We start from the raw sequence: 21496 nt of genomic DNA on the forward strand, positions 1-21496 counted from the left end.
AGGATATATACAGTTGGATACTGATGAACCTTAAGTCTGCCTTCTTGTGCATATGTTTTAAATTATGATTTAATTTGTCGTATTGAATACTGATGGGACTTTCTTGAATAGCCTTAGACTCACCTACTCTGGCCTGCTGGCTTGAGAAAATACTTTATATATAGGCCCTGATTCAGCAAAGCACTTAGTCCCTTCTTAAGTCTCAGTGACTTCAGCGGGACTTGTATTATCACAAGTCATAAGATCAGGCCTTAGTAAATAGGTCACAATTTTTACGTGCCTTGTCTGCATTGAGAGATTTTTCCCAGTACAGTCATAAAAAGTGCTAACTTTATCTTTGCATGGATACAGTATATCTATATTGAACTCCATATAGATATAGTGGATTTTTGATACAGTTCATTCTTTTTCGGAATAAGTCTACTGCGGGAGAAAGCATCACAAATAACTCTTGAAGGGGCAAAGAAAAGCTCTTCCACTGAGCTTGACTGAGGAACGTGCAGTTTTTAGCTGTCTAAAATCAGGATTCATGTATCAAGAAAACTAATAACAAATGTTTACAAAATGCATAACAAGCCTATGGAACATACTGCCACAAAATGGAGGCAAAGAACATGGTAGGATTCAAAAAAGGATGAGACACTTAGAACCTGGTCCGGCAAACACAAATGTGCTTAACCTCATTGATTGGTATTAATGATATTTCTGTTCTTAATTCCTTATGAATTGCGAAAAATTTGGCCTACACTGCACAAGAGATCAGAACAGATTTGCCCTTGGAATTAATGAATCCCACAATACCTTTAAATTATTATGCCTGTGAGTGAGATCATGTTAACTAGTGTATAGTTTCCTAGGTCATTCTGCTTGCCCTTTTTGAATACTGGCACGAGATCGGCGCTCAAGAAGAATGGAAGAATTTCCTGGTACTCTAAGATTAATTAGAAGTTAATCAGTGGGCTAGAGATCTCCTTGGCCAACTTTTTAGGACGCTTGGGTGCTAGTTATCCCAAGAGTTTGATTTAACAATGTTTATCCCTAGCAGATGTAGTTTAACTTCCTCCTTAATTACTAATAGACATGAAAGTACTTCTTCATACCCTTGTGATGAGACTATGTTGTCGTGCTTCTCTCCAATTACAAAAGGGAAATAGTTACTGAAAACGTCTGCCTTTCCTGCATCATAATTGTTTTATCCTCTCCATTTAGTAACAGGTTTGTACCATTACTAGGCGTGGTATACTCAATGTATCATCCAGACTAAAGAGAATCTGTCACCCCTGCCCTCTAACCTGGGGTGCCCGTTACAATGCTTTGCTGCTTTAACCTTCAGTCTGGACTGTTGACAAATAACCTCCAATGTGCAAGTCACTCCCAGCTATGTCTCAGCCAGCCACATCTTGGCTCTCACCAGCCTTGGTTATACTGCAGGGTGACCCCAACAAACTCCTAGTATTCATTTTGTTTTTTTCCCCTCCAGAAACGTACGTCTCGTATTACCCAGCCCTCTCCCAGACAATACAAATTCACATCAAGTCTCCATTTCTTCAAGAAATAATATGCACACACCTTGTTACCCAAATAGAGTTTCACAGACACTTCAATTTAAACACACTGGATTAGCTCAATCCAGTTTATTAACTGCAAAGAGATTTTAAGTGAAGGCAAGTAATGAGGCATAAGTCCGAAATGGGTACAAGACAAGTCAAGATAAAACATAACTGGTGCCCAGGTTAACGAACTATGTTAAATTCAAAATCAATCTTTTTCTTACCACATACTCTCAGCAGTCTTACTGACCAAACTTCTTAGGCGAGGACCCCTTAGTGGCTGCTTCCTTTGTCTCATCTAGTGCAGTGGATGGAGTGAGAGGGAGGAAGTGCCTGGTAGTGTTTCTCCCTCCTTTTTTATAGTGTCAGCCCTGCCCCTTGGAAAACATTCCTAGCTGCCAAAACGTCTGTAGGGAAAGATCTTCCCTGCTGCTGTTCCTTGCTTTTTTTGGAGGTTTTTTTTTCTTCCTGCTTCATGACTGCTTTACTGCTTATATGCAAATTAAGCAGAGCACGCATTCCTTTGAGACAGACCTGTTTACGTACTTGTGCTGTGGTTTGCAACATGAGTTAACATTATACAGGGCAATCTTATAACGGTGTTGTCATGCATTTTATCAGGACAGTATTGACCAGTAAACTATAAATGGTCAGATACCTCACAAGGCATACTCGGTACAAACAGTATTATAGCAGTCTCTAGGGTACGTTCTCTTACAGGAGGATTTCTTTTGTTCCTAAAGAACTTCAAAACCTTCTCCTTATTGTCTGTAACCATGCCAGTTGTGACTCTTTCACTGATGTCTTTAGTTCCCCATATCGATTTTTACCCTTCATAATTTATGCCGTCTATCCTTTTTCCCATATATTATGTTGCTTTTTATTTGTAATTGCTGCCAGTTGCGGTCAATGGATCTACCCACACGAATATGTTTATGTATATGAGTTTTCAGGATCTGGGCCTTAACACGTACAATAGGAATATTTGCACTTATACTAAATCTGCAAGGGGAACTTAATTCTCTTGATTCAGGATATAAGGCAACCACTGTCTGTGTGGGATTAGGAAGCATCACCCCGCTTCCACGTCTCCCCACTTCCCCTGGGCATGTTACAAAATTATCCATAACGTGGGTTGTAAGATTTCCTCTGTAGCCTTTGGTGCTGACCGCTGTCGTACAGGACAGATCTTGAACTCCCAGACCATTGGCTTTGATCTGCCATGGTATTTGCTATGTTAGAGGGTGCAAGTTAGCCTATCCCCTTTTTCCCCATTAAGGTAATATGAGGTAACGCTAATATTAGTCTTCTTCTCTTCTAGGAAGACCATGTAAACCACTAGAACTAGAAAATGGCAGGGTTGATTTCACCGATCTCCGGTTTGGTACAACTGCAAACTTCTCCTGTAATGAAGGGTGAGTGGCAAGTTGCTTCTTTTGACTAATTAACAGAAGCTAGACTGGTGTAAAAGTGCTGGTGAAGTCTGGCAAAATGAGAGTAGAAAGCCTGCTTAACTTCAAGAACATAAGTGAGTGGTGTGCTATAAATCTGTAGCCATGGGCTGGGCCCTTGTTAAGAATTACACCTGCGATTTTTTCAAAGGAGTTGAAGGAAGATTGACAACCGTAGCTGGGTGGCTTTCAGTGGGAGATGAGCACCTAACTCGCTCAGGTGCTTTTGAAGATCCCAGCCTAGAGGCCTCAGGAGATCATCCAGTAGGGGTTGGGTCATGTGATCTGTAAATTAACTAGTTTTCTGGGTATTTGAAGAGTTCTGCAGCAGAGGTGGTAGGGCCTCCTGTCACCTACTGGAGATAGGAGTGCAAAAATCTCTAATTTAGAAGAGGGGTAATTTGGTTTGTAACTCTTCATTGCCTTTAACTACACAGGGCTCGGTCTTCACAACACAGCGGCGCAGCTGTACTGTTGTATATAAAGATGCTCCTATACTGATGGGAGGGCCTCTCCTGTCAGCATAGTTAATCCATCTCTCCAAGAGGCAATAGCTATGTTGGCGGGAGTTCTCCTCTCGAAATAGCGCTGTCTACGTGGCGGGGTTAAGCCAGTATAACTGTCACTCAGGGGTATGGATTTTTCACACCCCGAGCAACGTAGTTGTACCGATATAGCTGAGTAGTGTAGACCTGGCCTCAGTGTTCCTTGGTCCTATGGTGTTAGATGTGTCCCTTTTTTCAATGGTTTGTCTCCACCTACTGGCAGAAAGAAACCACGTTCCATCTTTTTGGACGGTTAACTAGATCTTTGCTTACATGAGTAACAAACTTGAACCATTTTTCTTTCTTTAGGTACAGATTAAATGGAATGACTTCTGCCCAATGTGTGGTTGTGGGAAATGGAGTTGATTGGGATAAGGAGCTTCCACATTGCCAAGGTAAACTAATCTAATGGGTTTAAGAACGGTTCACGTCTGGAGATGATGCAGCATAGCTGGTTCTTCAGAGGAGTCTTTGTTCTTACTTTGGCGTTTAATCCAAATGACAGTTGAGTTGAGGGGAGGAATGAAATTGTACTGTGGTTCTCCATGGTGTTTGGATGACTCCTACAGAATCAATTTTTTTTAAAGTACCTTTTAGTTTGTTCACCTGGCACTCATGAATATGCACAATCCAACAGTCCTCACGGCTCATCTTCTCTTTCGTATCTGTGTAATCCTGCCGTCCACTAAGTAAAAAGGCATGATAATGACTTCAAGATGTTTTGACCCTTCCCAAATCTGACTATTCACTTAAAATCTGAAGCTCTTTTGTAGTGGATCACAATTAATTTGCCTCTACCTTAATTCGATCTCTGGGATGCTTTCTGGGCTTGGTCTGTCAATCATGCTGCTGATGTCCAGGCTAGAATCAGCTGCTGCTACAAGCAATGTCCTAGCTTAGTTTTCTGCTGGTGGAACAACACTACCTCTAGAAAACTAAAGAATGACGGACACTTAATAAATCATTCCTGGAAACCATTTTTGCCTCTAATCCATCCTGTATTTTTTGTCTCCCTTCAGCGTTCCAAGGTTGCAGTTAATTCTCATGTCACAAACAGTTGATTTTAACTAAGGTTTTGCTTTTATGCCAGTACCCTACTACTCGGTACTAAAGGGGAAGGAGAGAGAGAGCCCTACAAGCAGGATTGTTTGGAAACCATATTTTTCAGAACTCTCTGGGAGGGCTCCTTGGCCGTGAAGGCTCAGGCTTCTGTGAGTTCATCTCACAGCCATAAAGTTCTTAGGAGGGGGAAATAAAGGTCATTGTACAATCCTCATTTGGGCGACGGCAGTGCTCATGCACACTATTGCATTTAGCTAACAATGCATTTATGTACTTGGTACTCAATCAGCTGCAACCACTTGGTTTTATTCTTGCTGAGTTACCCAGCCTAACAGCTGGGATGGAGGCTTTTTCAGAGGCATTAGGCAGGTTGGTCACCTCGCTACTTTAATATTAACTCTCCCAAAAGCAGGGAAGTTCCGTTCCAGGATGTCATTGTATGTAGATCTCTTGACCCAAATTCCTGATGGCGTCATACAATGATGATGTTTAACTCGTGCAGTTTACTGGAGGGGGTTGGGGGAGGGGCATACATACAGCACAGCACCCAACCGTATGGGTAACATCTTCTTAAAGGGAAAGATCCAAACTTGTATAACTTTATTTTAAAATACTTGTTGGTACCTGCTGTAGTCAAGTATCAGGCTTTGCATGTATGTATTCTATTCTGTTTGACAAACATAGGCTGTATCTTAATACTGATGTGAATTTCTTGTGCAGCCTAAGACTCAAGTAGTCTGGCATGCCTGATTAGGAAAATACTTGATGTATATAATAGGCCATATATTATTATTTTTTTTGCTTCCGCAGGTATTTTTTTATTTTATTTTATTTTTTTGCTTGGGGATGCAAAAAACCTAGAGCCGGCCCCGGTTACAGAACTTTCATGTGTATTTTATATTCACTCGATTTAGATTATGTCGATCATATAGACATTTCTGGGAGCGGGGAGGCATGATGAAAGTGTAGGAGGATCCATTGTATTGCTGCTGCCTTCTGTAGAAGCCACGTTTCAAACAAACAAATAACCCCACAGCCATCTCTATCCTTACGGAGCATTCCCTTTGAGCTTGCTGTCTGGTGTATAGATTCCAATCCAACTAATGACCTAAACACAATTGAACCTTGAACACGGGGATGGTGGGGTTCGATTAGTTTCTCATTCCTCACCAAATAATCTCTGCTGCCTTTGAAGTATTTCATCCAACTTTTTTTTATTTAGTGTAATTCCTCCCTGTTAACTATTCCCTTCCCTTTCCCTCAAAACCAACCAACCAAGCCTGGACTCCACACTCAAAATCTGAGGCTAGTTTGCAGTGAAACCCAGTATTAAAACTTCTTCCCAATTTATTTGCTTTAACTTTTTTGTCCTTGTGGACACTGCCTGGGGTGGATCTGTCTACCAGGCTAGAACCAGCTGCAGTTAGAAGGAAAGTTCTAATTTAAGCTTTCAGCTTCTGGAACATTGTAGAAGCACAACTATTGTCTTTCAAGGATGTCAATCAGAGTCCCAGCTCCTTATATATAATGTGGGGGAGGGATGTGTTCTGATAAGGCTGTTATCCGGGATTTGTTCAATGAAGCCAAAAATCTTCTAGATGAACGGATATTGGGAGTGGAGAAAAGTTTGAAAGCAGAAAATCTTGTAAATCTAAGGAAGGTAATGCCTCACAATTTGTTAAAACAGAGTATGAATTACACTCTCAAAGGGTTAAATTTCCCCCCCTTTTTGGGAGGAATTGTAAACAAATGTTTACGTAATCTTAACAATTCACCTCTGACTGAAATGTGCATTAATATTCATGATGCCGTTCTCTTTTCCTTCAACAATTACTTGTTATCCTCCTCCTAATATTGCCAATGGGATGCACAATGGCAGCAACGTGGAAATCTTTGACTATAACTCATCGGTAACTTACAAATGTGACCATAATTTCTCACTTAGTGGAGAGGCCTCCATTCACTGTACAACTAAAGATAACATGAATAGAGTCTGGAATGGGTCTGCCCCTGAATGCGAAGGTGACTGTCTGTTTTTATCTTCCTCTTGTTCTACTTTCTCCCATCAGAAAAAACAATACTTTGATTGCTAGGTAAACCCATAAACATGAGTAAATTGAGCTAACCATTAATCATCTTAAGATATAACTTGTGGGAAACCTGATTGCTGTTGGAAACGTAATCCTTAAAGTGGCTGTCGCTGCACATACACACAAGGAGGAAAAATTAAGATCTCATGGGTAACCTTAATTCTGTGGTTTCCTAACTACTGAATGCTTTGCAATTTTAATAACTTGTGTCTGCTGTGGGTTTTATGTAATTACTGGGCTTTTTAAAAAGAAAAAAAGAAGTCTATGTGAAACTAATGTCCCGTCCTCCACCTCCATGTGTCATTGAGGTTTGACTCTTGGGCCTAAGGTACTTCAGGATAGACCTCTATCAAGTTAAAGAAGTAATTATAATAGGTGGCAGCAGGAGTAAATTGTTATATGGACCAACCACAAGAGGAGGATGCACAACACACTAAAACAATGGATTATATATGCACGAATAACATCATTGTACACACCGCTTAGCCAAGTATTTAGATTTGGCAAATTCTTTCGGTTAGGCCAAGTGGATGAGACTTGGGTCTGCCATATTAGAGATCTGGGTGCTCTTCCTAGCTTGTGTAACTTTCATTCAGGGAGGATGGGTGGCTCAGTGATAACTTGGGTTTCAAAGGGCACAGGATTGTTATCACCAGTCAGTAGAAATAATGAGAGTTGAACTCATCATCTCCTGGTTTCCAACACGGTGCACCTTCTCCTAGGCCGAAGGATATTTTGATGTGAGGGATGGATATGCGTAGTTTTGAGTTGCACATGGCAACACCTTGCAGCAAATGCTCAGTGAGAACAGCATGTTCAGGGGTTTAGAAGTCCCTCTAGGAAGTTTTGATGAGTAAAACTGAAGGGAAAGTACAGATTTTGGCAGTTTGTAACTCATGGTGGCAGCAAGAGGCACCACATTGAGCCTTTCACATCCCTGCTGCAAAAAATGGAACTGTTAAAACTCTTAAAGAGAGAGAGAGAGAGAGAGAGAACTTTTGTAAAGGGAAGTGGTAGGCAGCTCAATGTAGGGGTTGCTATGGGCTTCCCCTAGAATACAGGAATGGGATCCCAGCAGCAGTCTGCAGGGTAGCCCAGCTGATAGTACAGGGGCTCTCGCTGTGACAACGTGTAAGTGGGATAAGTCTGTCTTCTCTCTAAAGATGCAGATTCCTAAACGTTAGTTTGGCAAGCTCCTGACTCTGAGTGGCCAGCTGGTGATGGGAGACTGATGTAATGTTCATAACTGCTTTTTCCTCTTCTTTTTGCCTTAGTCATAATTACCCAGGACAAACTGCAACTGTCCCTCCCGAAGGAGCAGAAGGAGCTGGTGCTTCCTCATGTAAATTGGAAGAACTTGGATTTGCTAAAAGTCTAGAATTTTGGGTTGAAAATCTGGCCCACTTGGAGTGTGGGTGGGAGCTGGAGAGTTGCTTAGGCTGGAGCTCGTCATGCAGTGGGGACTCAGCTACTCGGTGCTGCTAATCCAATCGCTCTCTGCACCGCCACCGTTATTGTGCAGCGCGGTTGCTGTCGCTCGGCTAATTCCTGTTTAGAGAACTTGACCTAGCAGAGCAGTGAAGACGCCTTTAGTTTAAACCCCTGGCTGTGGGAAGCTTGTCTGTTCTCATAGGCTACTGGAAAACCTGAGGAACCCCCCACAACGGGGCTCCCCTGGCCTGTGGCAGGTCCCTGTAGCATCTAAGGCATGTTAGGATCCTTTACAATGAAGGCAGCTGTGTGAAATTATTTAAAATAAATCTCTCTCCTATTAAAATGAGTCTGTTCTTATGTTTTTCTGATAGATCAGTGTCGGACCAATCGAAGGCTCCGTCGTCCCGTCCCCCGTGATACTAATGGCAGAGAAGTGACATACAGGTGCAGTGATGGCTCTGTTAAAAACCCTGGTAAGTCAGACACACTCCAAGTGGTCAACCAGTGGAGAGTTTTGTAATGGTAAGTATTTTATTTTCTCTGGAACAAATCTGCTGGGGCCACCTTTCGCTGATGGAAATGTCAGACTTTCCCCCACTGAATAGGTCTACTCAAAATTAGCTTTAATAACTAGGTTCAAGTTCCCTGCTGGATCAGTGACAATCTACACTTAACCTGCTTATTCAAGAATCTTGTTGCAAAGCAATCTGGGAACATCCATCAGAGAGACGACTTGTGCCGGATTCAGGAATGTGCAGTTTAGATGGACAAGAATGGGAAGTAATTTTATATTTGAGTTTCGACTCAGAAATAGGTGGGGATGCCTCCATCCTCGGGGTGCTCATACAGTTTTCCTGCATCACCTGGCAAATATGAAATAAAGCTGTTTCAGAAATGATTTACCTGCATAGTACCACTCATATTACAATATTGCATAAAGGTCCCGGCCAATGGGAGCTGGGAGGGTGGTGCCTGCAGGAGAGACCCGTGCGGAGCTGCTTGCGCACCTCCACCTAGGAGCCGGACCTGCTGCTGCCCACTTCCGGGGCGCAGCACGGTCCGCGGTGCCAGAACAGGCATGAACCACTGACAGGGAGCCACCCGAGGTAAGCCTGTGCCTCAACCCCGAGCCCCAATTCACTGCCCCAGCCCTGAGCCCCCCCAAACCCTGATCCCATTCCTGTACCCTAAACCCCTCATCCCCAGCCCAGAGCCTGCTCCCCCAGCCCAGAGCCCTGACCCCCTTCCGCACCCGAACCCCATGCCCCAGCCCAGAGCCCGCTCCCTCACCCTGAACCCCTCATTCCTCGCCCCACCCTGCAGCCCTCACCCCCACACACCAGCCCTCTGCCCCAGCCCTGAGCCCCTGCCACACCCCAAACCTCTCATCCCAAGCTCCGTTAGGTCACAGACATCAACCATTTTCCTCAACTGGGTCGCCAGAAAAAAAGTTTGAAAACCACTGCCCTAAAGAACTCAAAATCCAGATTAACAAGAAGATGCAACAAATGGATGAATCAAATGGGCAAAGATGGTGGGTAGGAGGGCAGCATGTTTTCATGTAGATTAGCTGTGCGTGCAGTGCGGCTTGCCTCGTTTCTGGGTTGTATAAAATAGCAGGGCTCTATAGGCACTACAGCAGAAATAGGTTTTTTTTAGAGGTTAAGGTAGCAGCTATGAATTTTTTCAGGGAGCCTGTCTGACAGGTAAAGAAGAAAGCCTGGAGGTTCTCTAGGAGACCTGGATTAAGAGGCGATGAAGGTTGGGTATGTTGGTAGAGCTCAGCTGGTAGTTGACATCATGAGATGAGACATCTGGTAGGGAAGCCGGGGCTGTGATGAGATGTACTTTGAAAGAGAGGATATGCAGCTTATTTTTGATGTGGTAAAGAAGGGCGTCCCGGTGGAGGGATGAACAGAATTTTTCAGAAAACCTGAAAAAATCCAAGTCCATAGAGAAGAATATAAGGGCCTGGATGAGAGCTTTGGCAGTCTGCACTGAGAAAAGCTGGATCTTGAAAAACTTAAGAAGGGAAAATGACAAGCTTTGGCTATAGCCCAGACATGAGGGTCCATAGAAAGGGCTGAGTCAAAAATAATGCCCAGATTACAGGCATGAGCAGCTGAGAGGAGGAGGATTTTGTTCAGTCAGTGGTGACTGAGGATGTGGAGAAGGAAAGATTTGCGAGGGAACACAAGCTCCGTTTTTGCCATGTGCAGTTTAAGCTACTGACAGGGAATCCAAATGGGAGTTGTGTGAGTTGTCAATATAACGATCACATCCAAAGCTGTCAGAGCAGATAGGATCCCAAAGACAGGGTGCACAAGGAAAAGCGGGTGGGCCGAGGAGAGAATCCTGGCAGATTCTCACTGATGGGACCGGGGGGAGCTGGAAGGGACCCTGAAAGGTCATCAAGTCCAGCCCCCTGCCTTTACTAGCAGGACCAATTTTGCCTCAGATCCCTAAGTGGCCCCCTCGAGGATTGAGGCTCAAACCACTGAGCTATCTTCCCCTGCCCCCAGGTTCCACAGTTAGGTTGCTGTTGGAAATGTAATCCTTAAAAAATGGCTCTCGCTTCACGTACGCGCAAGGAGGAAAAAATAAGATCTTATGGGTGAATAGGTTCAGATCTAAGGGCAAATAGGTTCAGTAATTCCAGGAGCCATTGAAAAGCCACTTCAGAGCACTCTTTGCCCTCATTGTTACTATTGTAATCTTTCATACAATTTCCCTAAAAATCTTAGTCTGAGCACTGATTTTACATGAGTCTGATTTCTAAATGCAAAACTCATTGACATGAATGATTGCAGTTCTGTTCAATCTGTGGCAAGGAATTACCCCTTTAATGTTTAACCAGCAGCTATGGAAGACACTAAATGGCCTTACTCTAGTAAGGACAGTAAAAGTCTGTCTCTTGAAACAGTCTATTTGGATCATTTGAAATACTGCTAACAAGGCCTTTTACATATGTCTACTGTGCAATTCAAAACCTGTGACTGGCCCGTGTCAGCTGACTTGGGCTTCCGGGCCTCGGGCTAAGGGACTGTTTAATTGTGGTGTAGACGTTTAGGCTCAGGCTCAAGCCGGGGTTGTAGGACCCTGCGAGGTGGGAGGTTTGCAGGCCTGAGCCCAAATATCTGCATCACTGTTAAACAGCCCCTTAGCCCGAGAAAGCAGGCATGGGCCAGCTGCAGGTGTAGAATTGCAATGTAGACATACCCTAACACTAACCTATGACGACATGCTAGGGTGGATATTATGATACCCAATCTAGACAGCCCACATGTAATGATTCTGTGCTTACTCAGTGTTTTGGCAAACACATGGCTGGCCAGTGCAGGCTTGGAAAATGAGAGCCTAGAAGCATGTGTAAGAGAATAGTTAACATCCCTTGGTTTATATTGTAGAAAGCCTTTAAACTGAGGGCACGTCTTCACTGCCCGCCGGATCGGCGGGTAGCAATCGGTCTATCGGGGATCGACTTATCGCGTCTAGTGAAGACGCGATAAAATCGATCCCTGATGGCTCTGCCGTCGACTCTGGAAATCCACCGCGGCAAGAGGCGGTAGCGGAGTCGACGGCGGCGCGGCCGCGGTCGACTTGCCGCCGTCCTCACAGCCAGGTAAGTCGACCTAAAATACGCCACTTCAGCTACGCTATTCACGTAGCTGAAGTGGCGTATCTTAGGTCGACCCCCCGCTGTAGTGTAGACCTAGCCTGAGATTGGTTCATCCATTTTTGCAACCGTTTTCCTGCCTGCATTACAAGATATGTATGTATGCAATCCCTTGCAAAGCTGCTTTTCTTCTTTGTGAGGTTCTCGAGGGCTCAGATCATGGTTTCCAGTAGCTAATGATTATTTATTTTATAATGTAGAGTTTTATGAGACTCCATTGATTTTTCACTCATCTCTGGTATATACTAAGTGTGGCTTCATATGCATGGATTGTGGATGAGTTCCTGTAAGTTATTGACATGAATATGGATTCATATTTTAGCTCAGTTTTTTGTTCTCTTTAGGGCCTGGCATTGATACACACTTTGGCATTCCCGGCATCGCCATTGTCATTGTGGGCATCGCCATTGTCATTGCCGGCATCGCCATCGGTAAGTAACTTAATAGTGAAAAAATAATTTGATACACTAAAGCTATGACTGTGTTTTGAGGTTCACAATTCAAGCTATTTGAGTATTGCACTTCCTCTGTCTCATTTCCCGCCCCCTGCTTAACTCCTAAAGGTCCTTAGATTTAGGATTCTTGAATTTCTCTGCCACTGACTAACTTTTTGTCCTTGGGTTTCATGTAAAATCTGTGCCCATGATTGAGATTGCACTGCTGTTCCTTGGAGAGACACCTGTATTAATACTCTTAGTTATTTTCTCTGTCTGTAGGTTTGTAATTTATTCACAATATTTTCCTGAGCTAAGAAACCTGCTGTGATTCTGTCTTAAATTTGTGTGCACAATATTGGGGAACGGAAGGGGAGTGAAAAATCTCATTTCCCCCCTGCTCCCTCAAGAAAAGTTTCACTTCTGTAATTCTGTCTTGGGTGAGAATACTTCCTCCACACTTAGGACCGTGTGTTTGTCTGGTGCTCACCAACAATGGGAAGGATAGAAGCCAGGAAGGGAAATTGTCATGAGATCTAAGCAAGCCCTTCCTAGGTTGGATTTGACAGTCTAGCATCGTGGGAATAAGAAAGTTGTTACTTATATAAATGAAGTTCCCACCATTCAGTTAGTCAGTCTGCAGTGCAGAGGGCTCCACTTACCAGAGCATGGGTGTTTAGTCATCACGCTAGCAAATTCTGAACACACGTGCAACCCTTTCCCAAAGAATTCCCACAAAGGCTGTAGTAGCTTCACCTTTGTGAACTATTTTTTCACTGTATAGGTCCCAATTCATCAAAGCACTTAAGCTGGTATAAATCCCACTGAAGTCAATCAGAATTAAGTATGTGCTTTAAGTTTGTGTTTAAGTGACTTGTTAAATTGGAGCCATAGAGCAGCTTTGTCAAGCAGCGGGTACGGTCCCTGTGTGTTTGGAGCACAGCCATGCTAGAGGCGGCTGTTACAAGCAGGTTTCTAGCAGTTTTCCTGATCCATGTTGGACGGAGAATATGCAAACCCAAACTACTGTGCAGTCTGTATTCCTGTTGAATGGTTCTAAGATGTAACAGTCCCTGTGTGCTAATCAGGGAAAACTGTGCTGAAATCTCAATAGCAGAATTTAAATGTATTTTTTGCTAGCCCAGTCTGATTAGAGGTTTTCATTTCAAGTTCAAGATTGAGAGAATCTGACACATGCAGAGGGATTCATTTTCTATTTTTTATTTATTCTTTTTAAATATTTCATCAGTCAAGGAAGAAATTAAATAAGCCAAACTAAACCTTGGACATAAGAATATATTCTATGACTATTTGGTTGAGAAAATTCCTTTAAACAGCTTGGAGGTGCTTGAAGGGAAACAGATGATGGAAAGCTTGAACATCTTGAACGTTAAGTAGATGGAATACTAAACATTCCAAATGAGCTAAAAATCTAAACATTCAGCAGTGTATAGACACATTAAAGATGTGATAAATTGGGAGATGCAACATCAGAACCATTTTCTGGATAAGAAAGGGCTTCTCATGATTTTTGATCTGGGATACAAGAGGGGCTTTTCCATACTACTTATCTGTGAAGTTTGCTAGCTGTGTTTACCAAAATGTTAAATAAAATTTAACTTCCTGCCTTATCGCTTTTTTTGTTTTTCTTCAAGGAACATTTGCAGCTTTGAATAAAAAATGGCAAAAGAAAAAAGGGTAAGCTAGCAGAAAAATTATTTTTATTCTTTACTAATTTTCAACTTATCCTCATGGCATTTCCTTCCTGCATGAACAGGTATTTCCTTCTGAGTTTTACTCTACCTTTTCAGCAGGGGTTGTCTTTTCTTGCATGTACCTGGATGTCAGGAAAAGTTACATATATGGTGTTCTGAAAATGCAGCATTGAAGGAATGATATTTAATTGGTCTGGAATAAAAGAGCCACAACACAGCCGCGACTGGCCCAGCTCAGCTGACATGGGCTCACAGGGCTAGGGCTGCAGGACTGAAAATTGCTGTGTAGACGTTCAGGCTCAGACTGGAGCCCAAGCTCTGGGATCCTGCCCTCTCTCGGAGTCCCAGAGCTGTCTTTCACTGTGATTTAACAGTTTGAAACTAGAATGAGAGTCGGCATCATATAACGGTTAGCTCTCCATGGACTGCCTGCAAAATGCTCCATGGACCATAGTTGAAAATTGTTGGACTAGCTGATGCTGTGGTCCAATACTTGACCATTGTGCTTCATCAATGCATAAGTCTTAAATGCACAAGAAGGAAAAGATGCTATAAATAAGACTGCAGGTCACGAAAACAGGACAGAGCCATGGATGTGTGTTGGGCTGCTCCAGGTCCCATGAAAATACAAATATCTGATAGATTTAGAAATTCTTTGTTGCTGTGGTTTGGTCCAAAACTCCTTCTTCAAATGTTTGCTTCCTTTAACCCTTCCCTGTCTGCTCCTTCAGTTGCACCACCTTGGGACACAACCCCGTAGCCGCGCTCTAGTTTATTTCAGCAGGAATTCTGCACATGGAGTGGCTATGGCTAAGGCCCAAAGTGTGCACCTTCAAGAATGTTTCTCATAAGGGGCATCTCAGTCTTCAAACCTGCAAAACATAAATATGGCAAATTAAAAACCCAAAGTGGGATTTGTGTAGAACTACTCATGAAGTTGTGTTCTCATAGTACAGGCTTTCTTTGTGTCACTGACAGATAATATTGTATAAAGGCTTTTTAAATAGTTGCTTTGCTTTATAACATATTCACTTGAATAATATTCCCCTGGGATTCATTTATACTGAGATGCCTTTGACTTGCACCTAATATCTAGTCTATTTTTAATCTAACTTTTATTTTTAATTAAAGATTAATTTTGCTTTTGACATGTTGGATTGTGTGAAGTCTGCCTTTTACTGATTAACTTGGTTACTCTTTCAAGGTGACACCACCTCTTGTTACCTGTTGTGAAAAGATTTGCCTATTTGCCTTCCCACACAAACACGACTTACAACTGAATTTAAAAAAGCACCTGCCTGGTATTGTTTATATGGTGAATGAGATTTCTAGTGTGACACTCCCTGGAATCCATACAAGTAAAGCCAGTGATGTTAAGCTTCTAAAAAAAATTGATTTCCAAGCCCTGACTAAGCTAATAGACTGCAGCAACCTACAAACAATCATTGGTCCAATGCCCTCCTAAACATGTAGAACGAAATTCTTTAGAAATCCATTCTGACTTCTAGAATTTCCAACTTTCCTTCTCATTTCTCACTAAATGTTTCATTCTAGTGAGGTTTTTTTAAGGAGGCTTATTTAATAGTAACAGGTTTCAGAGTGGTAGCTGTGTTAGTCTGTATCAGCAAAAAGAACGAGGAGTACTTGTGGCACCTTAGAGACTTCATTGTTTTAGCCCACGAAAGCTTATGCCTAAATTAAATTTGTTAGTCTCTAAGGTGCCACAGGTAGTCCTCGTTCTTTTTATTTAATAGTGTGGACTATTGGACTTTATCCCACTGACGTGAAGTTTATGCTCATGCAATCCTGTTCGGTTTTGTCATGATCATAAAGCAGGTAGCTTGGTGAAGATAAGTTTTATATTCAGAAGCCCAGTTTGCAATGTCATTTGAATAAAATATCCAGTGTTGGCAGTTCATAAGCAAAGATACTCACCCAGCAGAAATGAGCTTTTACTGTAGTAGAAGTAATCCAATGTTGTTGACTCACATGTGTCTTGTTGTCCTGTGCAATTTCTTCCATGTTATGAAATCTAGTGGGGGCTAGAATTTCATTGTGAACAATATTGAAAGAGAACCAACCTAAATGTGGTTACTGCAGTCTTGTTTGTATATTGCTGGCAAAATATAGGTAGCAAAAAATATATGTTCATCAGACAAAAAAAGAAAATTAAATACTAATCTGTTCTTGCTTTATTGAGCTGTTGAGTCTTCAAGATAAATTATACAGAAGTGACTCTGTGTGGGAATAACATTCTGACTAAGAGACTTCATTCCCATGGCAAAAATATTGCTTGTTTTGTGAAATGTACTTGTACAATACTTACCCCTCTTGGTGAAGGACAATGATAAAGGGTACACACATACACCTAAAAATGAAATGCCTGATGCTGAATATTGTTTTTCTGCATTGTTAAACCTTAAGCCTTGTGAGAATTTTTTACATTCTTGAAAGTATAAGGGACATCAGATTTTGCAAATATGGTTTATTTTATTTTGAGAAGCATTTTACAGAAGGAAACAATGTTTTAAGTATCTTGTCCTTGCTAGCTGTAAAATTCCAAAACAGTAATGCTTCTACCACTGCACTCGGTAGAGAATTCCACTGATTAATACATCTTACAATCAAAATACTTTCCTAATATTCAGCCTCCAATTTTTCTTTATACAGTTCTAGCTTTATAAAAAGGCTCCATCTTTTTTTTTTTTTAAAAAACTACTTTAAATTCAATTTGCTTGTTTATGTGAACATATTTAATCAGAAAATGTTTGTCTCCTTTCTTCCTATTCAGTTCTTACGGTGTAAATCTGGATTCCCGAAAGCATCACATTACAACAGAACATGATTTGGAGATGTGAAACAAAATCTAATTTGATCTCGAAAGGTATATATTTTTATAGAAAAATATTTTCCTGTACTCAAAAGTATGCAGGTGGTGTGATGGTCTTCTGATTAAAACCCATCTGAGAGTAGGGTAGAAGTTTACAATATTAAATACAAATTGAGAATATAAATTACTTTTATGGGTTATTCTTTTTTGTTCCATGTCATGAACAAAATGTGTTTCATTGGAGGGAGAAGGTGGGTGAGCTCTGTGTGGCTTGAAAGCTTGTCTCTCACCAACAGAAGTTGGTCCAATAAAAGATATTACCTCCCTCACCTTATCTCTCTAATATCCTGGGACTGAGATGGCTACAACTACACTGCATGCAAAAATATTTCTTGTAATATTATTTGGTTATCTACTGAAACACTGCATGCCTATGTTTTTCTGCAACCACAACAAACTTGAACACTTTCTGTGCTTTGTCTGTTAAATGCAGTATGTTGGAAACAGGTATTTGTCTACTATAAATGTTATTTCCATTTCATTACTTCTGTTATGATATAGGTTCTTATACCCTGCTTATGAACGTCGTATCTGAGCACCTTCCGCTAGCGCGTTAAGCATCGTGACTAACATCTGTCATGTGGTGTTTATTCTCTCATCCTCTCCCCGAGGGGAGAAACAAATCCAGTGGACTGTCTTTTGTTGGTAGGTTTTCTCTGGAGGGCGGGGAGTGTATGTGGTGGCTTTTTAACGTGCATTCTGTTATGTATCTGTTAGAGACGGCAGGTCAAAGAAATGCGTCTTTCCCTTGGAGTGGAAGGTGATAAGGTTTGTGTAGTTTCTGGGGGAGTTCATTGCATAGTTTCATATCGGACCCAGAGAAAGTTACATCTCCCAGGCACAGGAGCTTGATATTTATTGTAGAGAGGAGCTTAGTTGTCAAACCTGATTTTTGTCCTGGGGCCTTAGGCAGTGCTGTAGATTTCCTGGGCTCAGGCCACAGAGTGCCTTGAAGATAAGGACAGAAACCTTGAATGTGATCCAGTTTTCTGTGGGAAAGCAGTACTGGGGTAGCGGAACTGGAGGGCCAGTAGGGGCTAGCGCCTCTGCAGTGGAAATATTGTGGGGGCTGATCTATGTCCCCTCCCCCCCCCCCAAGACAATACTTCCTCAGTGCCTGGGAAGAGTGTGAAATAGGGCAGCCCAGGCTTTGCTCTTCCTGTGTCCCAGCTCCTGGGCACTGGGGAGAGGATGTACCTGGAGGCAGGGAATGGAACTGGGCTGGGTGAAGCCACGTCATTGTGAAGGGGGCCGGCATTTCCTCTCCGGAACAGGAGACTGGGAACTGGGCGAGCGGTTGCTCAGGGTGCCCAGAGTAGGGAAGCAGGACCAGGGACACTGCCCTGACCATTTCCTTAGCCTGCCATGCCAAGGTGAGTGCCTGCCCTGCTGCCCAGGCTCTCTCTGGGAATGTCTACACAGGAATAAAAAACCTGGTGGCAGGCCTGGGTCAGCTGACTGTGGCTCGCACAGCTCAGTCTCTGGAGCTGAAAAATTGCTGTGTCGATGTTTGGGCTCGGGCTGGGGCCCTGCGAAGGGGGAGGGTCCTAGAGCTCGGGCTGCAGCCCGATTCCCCCCCAAGCCTGAGTCAGCTGACGTGGGCCAGCCACAGCCATGCTAGAAGCCCTGTATCCCGGTGTAGACGTACCCTCTGAGCCTTGGACTCCTTAGCACACCCCAAACCTCAGCCCCCCAGCTTTTCAAGTCAAGCTTCTGCTGCTTTGAGCCAGTGTGGAGAGCAGAGGACAGGTGTGATGTGTCCCAGTAGCCTTCCATAGTCCCCTATTAAGAATGAAGGAGAAAATCGTATGTTGTTCTTTGGGTGAAAAATAAATACATAAAACCAGAAAGCTTATAAGCAAATACAGGATTTCACCTATAAGGCGGCAGCCTTGCATGCGCTAGTTCCTCAGATGGATGATATGGCGCTCTGAGTGTGTAGTTACAGTACACGGTGCTTTAAAACAGGTATGTGAACTAAAGTAATTGCTTAATTGCATTTAGGATATATCATGAAGAGCTTAACTGTGTTTAGTATCTATCATAAAGAAGCTCACGTGGACTTCATAAGGACTATACAGTATTTTACACAGCATTCACATGGTCCATTGTTAAATAAGAATATTCAATGTGACTAGACACTGAAGAAACTAATATCCTGCTTTAAAAATGTTTATGTAAATCTACGTAGGTGCCATTGGTGCAGAGCGGAACTTCTAGAGGAATGTTCCAGCTCAGCTTTGTTTTATAGTGGGGAGAAGAGCAGATTCATGGATAGCCTAGTTCTCCGTTAGTTAGCTTGTGTAATTCTCAACACTTATCAGTCACTTTTTTGTTGTTTGTCCCTTGCAGTTACTACCTCTGCTGACAAATTAACCCTAGCCCTGTGCCATCCAGAATGCGTGTTTTCTTCTGCTTTTTCTAAGATTTTGCCACTAAGGAAAAAATGCCATAACCTCTGCTTTAACCTGAAATGGGTTTAAAATGTTTCTGTTCTATGCAGTTACACATAATACAAGAACTAGTATTTGTTCCTGACAATACTGAAAAGTACAACCAATGAAAAGTTTAGCCTAAATGAATACTTTGAAGTCTAAAGAAAGATGTGTGTAAGACTGAAGTATATAACTATTTGCATTTAATTGTTTATCTTCCTTTTGCAGTATAAATGACTGCTGCTGGCTGATGGCTCTGGTTTACACATTAACAGACATTGGAAGAAAATCATGGAAAAGTTAGGAGAGAAATGTCCTATATTTGTACTGAAATTTCTGTAGTGAAAATAGACCCCTCTCAGGTAACTGCTGTTACTTTCGCTACAACTTCTTTCCTCTGTTGAGCTGCATTTGAGTGAAGGAGAAAGACCGGAGGTGGATCATTGCTCTTGCCCTTGAAAATGGCTTCTGAAGCAAGCAAAGCAGTTGGCAGCATCAAAATTACTTGCTCTTCTGAACATGCAGCTGGTTCCTTATTCAGCCTCTCCATAGTGCTAAACGTTTCCCCTTAAAGAACGTAGTCACCATCAGAGCGGGGCAAGGTTTGGATTGTGAGTTGTGGCTGTAACTGCAGACAGCAAGAGAGCCTCTTCAGATCCCTACTTACAAGCTCCCATCATGGAGTGCGTATTACTCTTTAAACACAAATGTAAAGATGCCAGACGCTAGGTGGAATGTCGTAGATTCTTCATAAAAACATCCATCCTGGGTCAGACCAATGGTCTATCTAGCCAGGTGCTTCAAAGGGAACGAGCAGATCAGGGCAGTTATCGAGTGATCCATCATCCCCTGTCAGCCAGTCCCAGCTTCTGGCAATCCGAGACTAGGGACACTCAGAGCATGGGGTTGTATCCCTGACCATCTTGGCTATCACATTTGTTTCTTTGCAATCCACTAGCACTTTCTTATAAGAAGTAAACAGTAAGTTCAAAAGTGTCCTCCGGAGAAGTTCTCCAGTGGTTTAGTGCCTACATTATTTTTATATGTATGTTGTCAAAAACTGTCTTTGTAGATCTTAAAATAAGCTTTTTTTTAATGTTCAGGAAATGTCTCTCACTGCTGCTGAGAAGGGGTGTTTATAATCAAACACTTTGTCATCTGTTTTATAAGATTTAAAGATTTAAGAAGTTATTTACACCTTTTTTGTGACCGCAAGCTGCTTTGAGTTTTATTTAGCAATAAGAAATCTTTTCCATAAATGAAGAAACTATAATTGAAGATGTGTGTTATTTACTATGTGTTATTTGGAATAGGCCTTTTTCTTAAATAAAAGGGATACTGAATAAAGACTCCAGCATCCTGATATTTTTTCCATACCTGTTAATAGAAACTGTATTTGTTCTAAACAACTAAATTTTGGTCCTATGCACTAGATTGCAGCTAGGAGGAGTTCAGTGAACTAAGATGAATTTCTCTCCTGCTTCCAGGTGTTTCTTTGCTATGCAGTGGCAAAAACAAATCTTAAGAAAGTTGCAACTCAGAAAACAATCCAAAAACTTCTTCTAGATAGGGAAAAAGAGCCTTGTAGTCTGCCCCAATAGTCAATAAACTAAGGCCATTATGGTCCAAGTATCTCCCTCTTATATGGTGGCTTTGGGAATATGTATTTTTTATGTGAAAGGCCATAGGTACAAATTTAAGGAGAGAGAGAGGCAGGAAATTGCCTGGAGATGGGCACTCAGGGCAACTGGTCTCATCACCAATCCCTAGTTGAACATTGCACTACAGCTTGGTTCAAAGTTTGACTGGTATGTCTATTTCCATTAGATGTGTGAGGTTTTAGCAGAATAGTTACACTGGTAAAAGCTCTAATATGGATGCAGTTAGAGTGGTATAACTTATTCCCTTGCCCATACGAGATTTGCTATACTGCTATAAGCACCTTTTGTACTGATATAACTGAGTCCCGTAGTGCGGACTATCTGTGATATAGTTAAATTGGCACAACTTTCTAATATAGACAATCCCTGAGAGTCTGATCCTGAACGCCCTCAATGCCGATGGAATTCCAAGTTTCCTAATAAAACTAACTATAAATATAAAGAAAAATTATCAATTACCTGGGGCTCAAAATGACTGATTGGTGACTGTTTTCTGCATGGAATTCTCTTTCATGAACTTGGCTGTGTTATTTTAAGGCCCAGGACAGGAATG

General features: G+C 42.2%; 2 protein-coding genes across 2 annotated transcripts in view; both read left to right on the forward strand.

Moving 5' to 3' along the window:
- Positions 1-21496, forward strand: part of LOC135877066 (complement receptor type 1-like) — a 128664-nt gene that overhangs the window by 60212 nt on the left and 46956 nt on the right. The gene's annotated exons all lie outside the window — the stretch shown is intronic.
- LOC135877073 (complement receptor type 2-like) lies at positions 6450-20631 on the forward strand. The gene is made up of 6 exons (XM_065402427.1): positions 6450-6630; positions 8504-8605; positions 12153-12239; positions 13898-13940; positions 16749-16841; positions 19511-20631. Exons 1-5 carry the CDS (start codon positions 6474-6476, stop codon positions 16813-16815), a joined length of 456 nt encoding a protein of 151 aa, XP_065258499.1. The 5' UTR covers positions 6450-6473; the 3' UTR covers positions 16816-16841; positions 19511-20631.

This window comes from Emys orbicularis, chromosome 4 (assembly GCF_028017835.1).
Source record: "Emys orbicularis isolate rEmyOrb1 chromosome 4, rEmyOrb1.hap1, whole genome shotgun sequence".
NCBI classification, from domain to species: Eukaryota; Metazoa; Chordata; order Testudines; family Emydidae; genus Emys; species Emys orbicularis.

Excerpts from the sequence above, each read along its gene's own strand:
- LOC135877073 (XM_065402427.1), top strand. The coding sequence starts at position 6,474 with ATGCACAATGGCAGCAACGTGGAAATCTTTGACTATAACTCATCGGTA. Across the intron at positions 8,606-12,152 it reads TGGCTCTGTTAAAAACCCTG|GGCCTGGCATTGATACACAC; the intron begins GTAAGTCAGACA and ends TGTTCTCTTTAG. Across the intron at positions 12,240-13,897 it reads CATTGCCGGCATCGCCATCG|GAACATTTGCAGCTTTGAAT; the intron begins GTAAGTAACTTA and ends TTTTTCTTCAAG.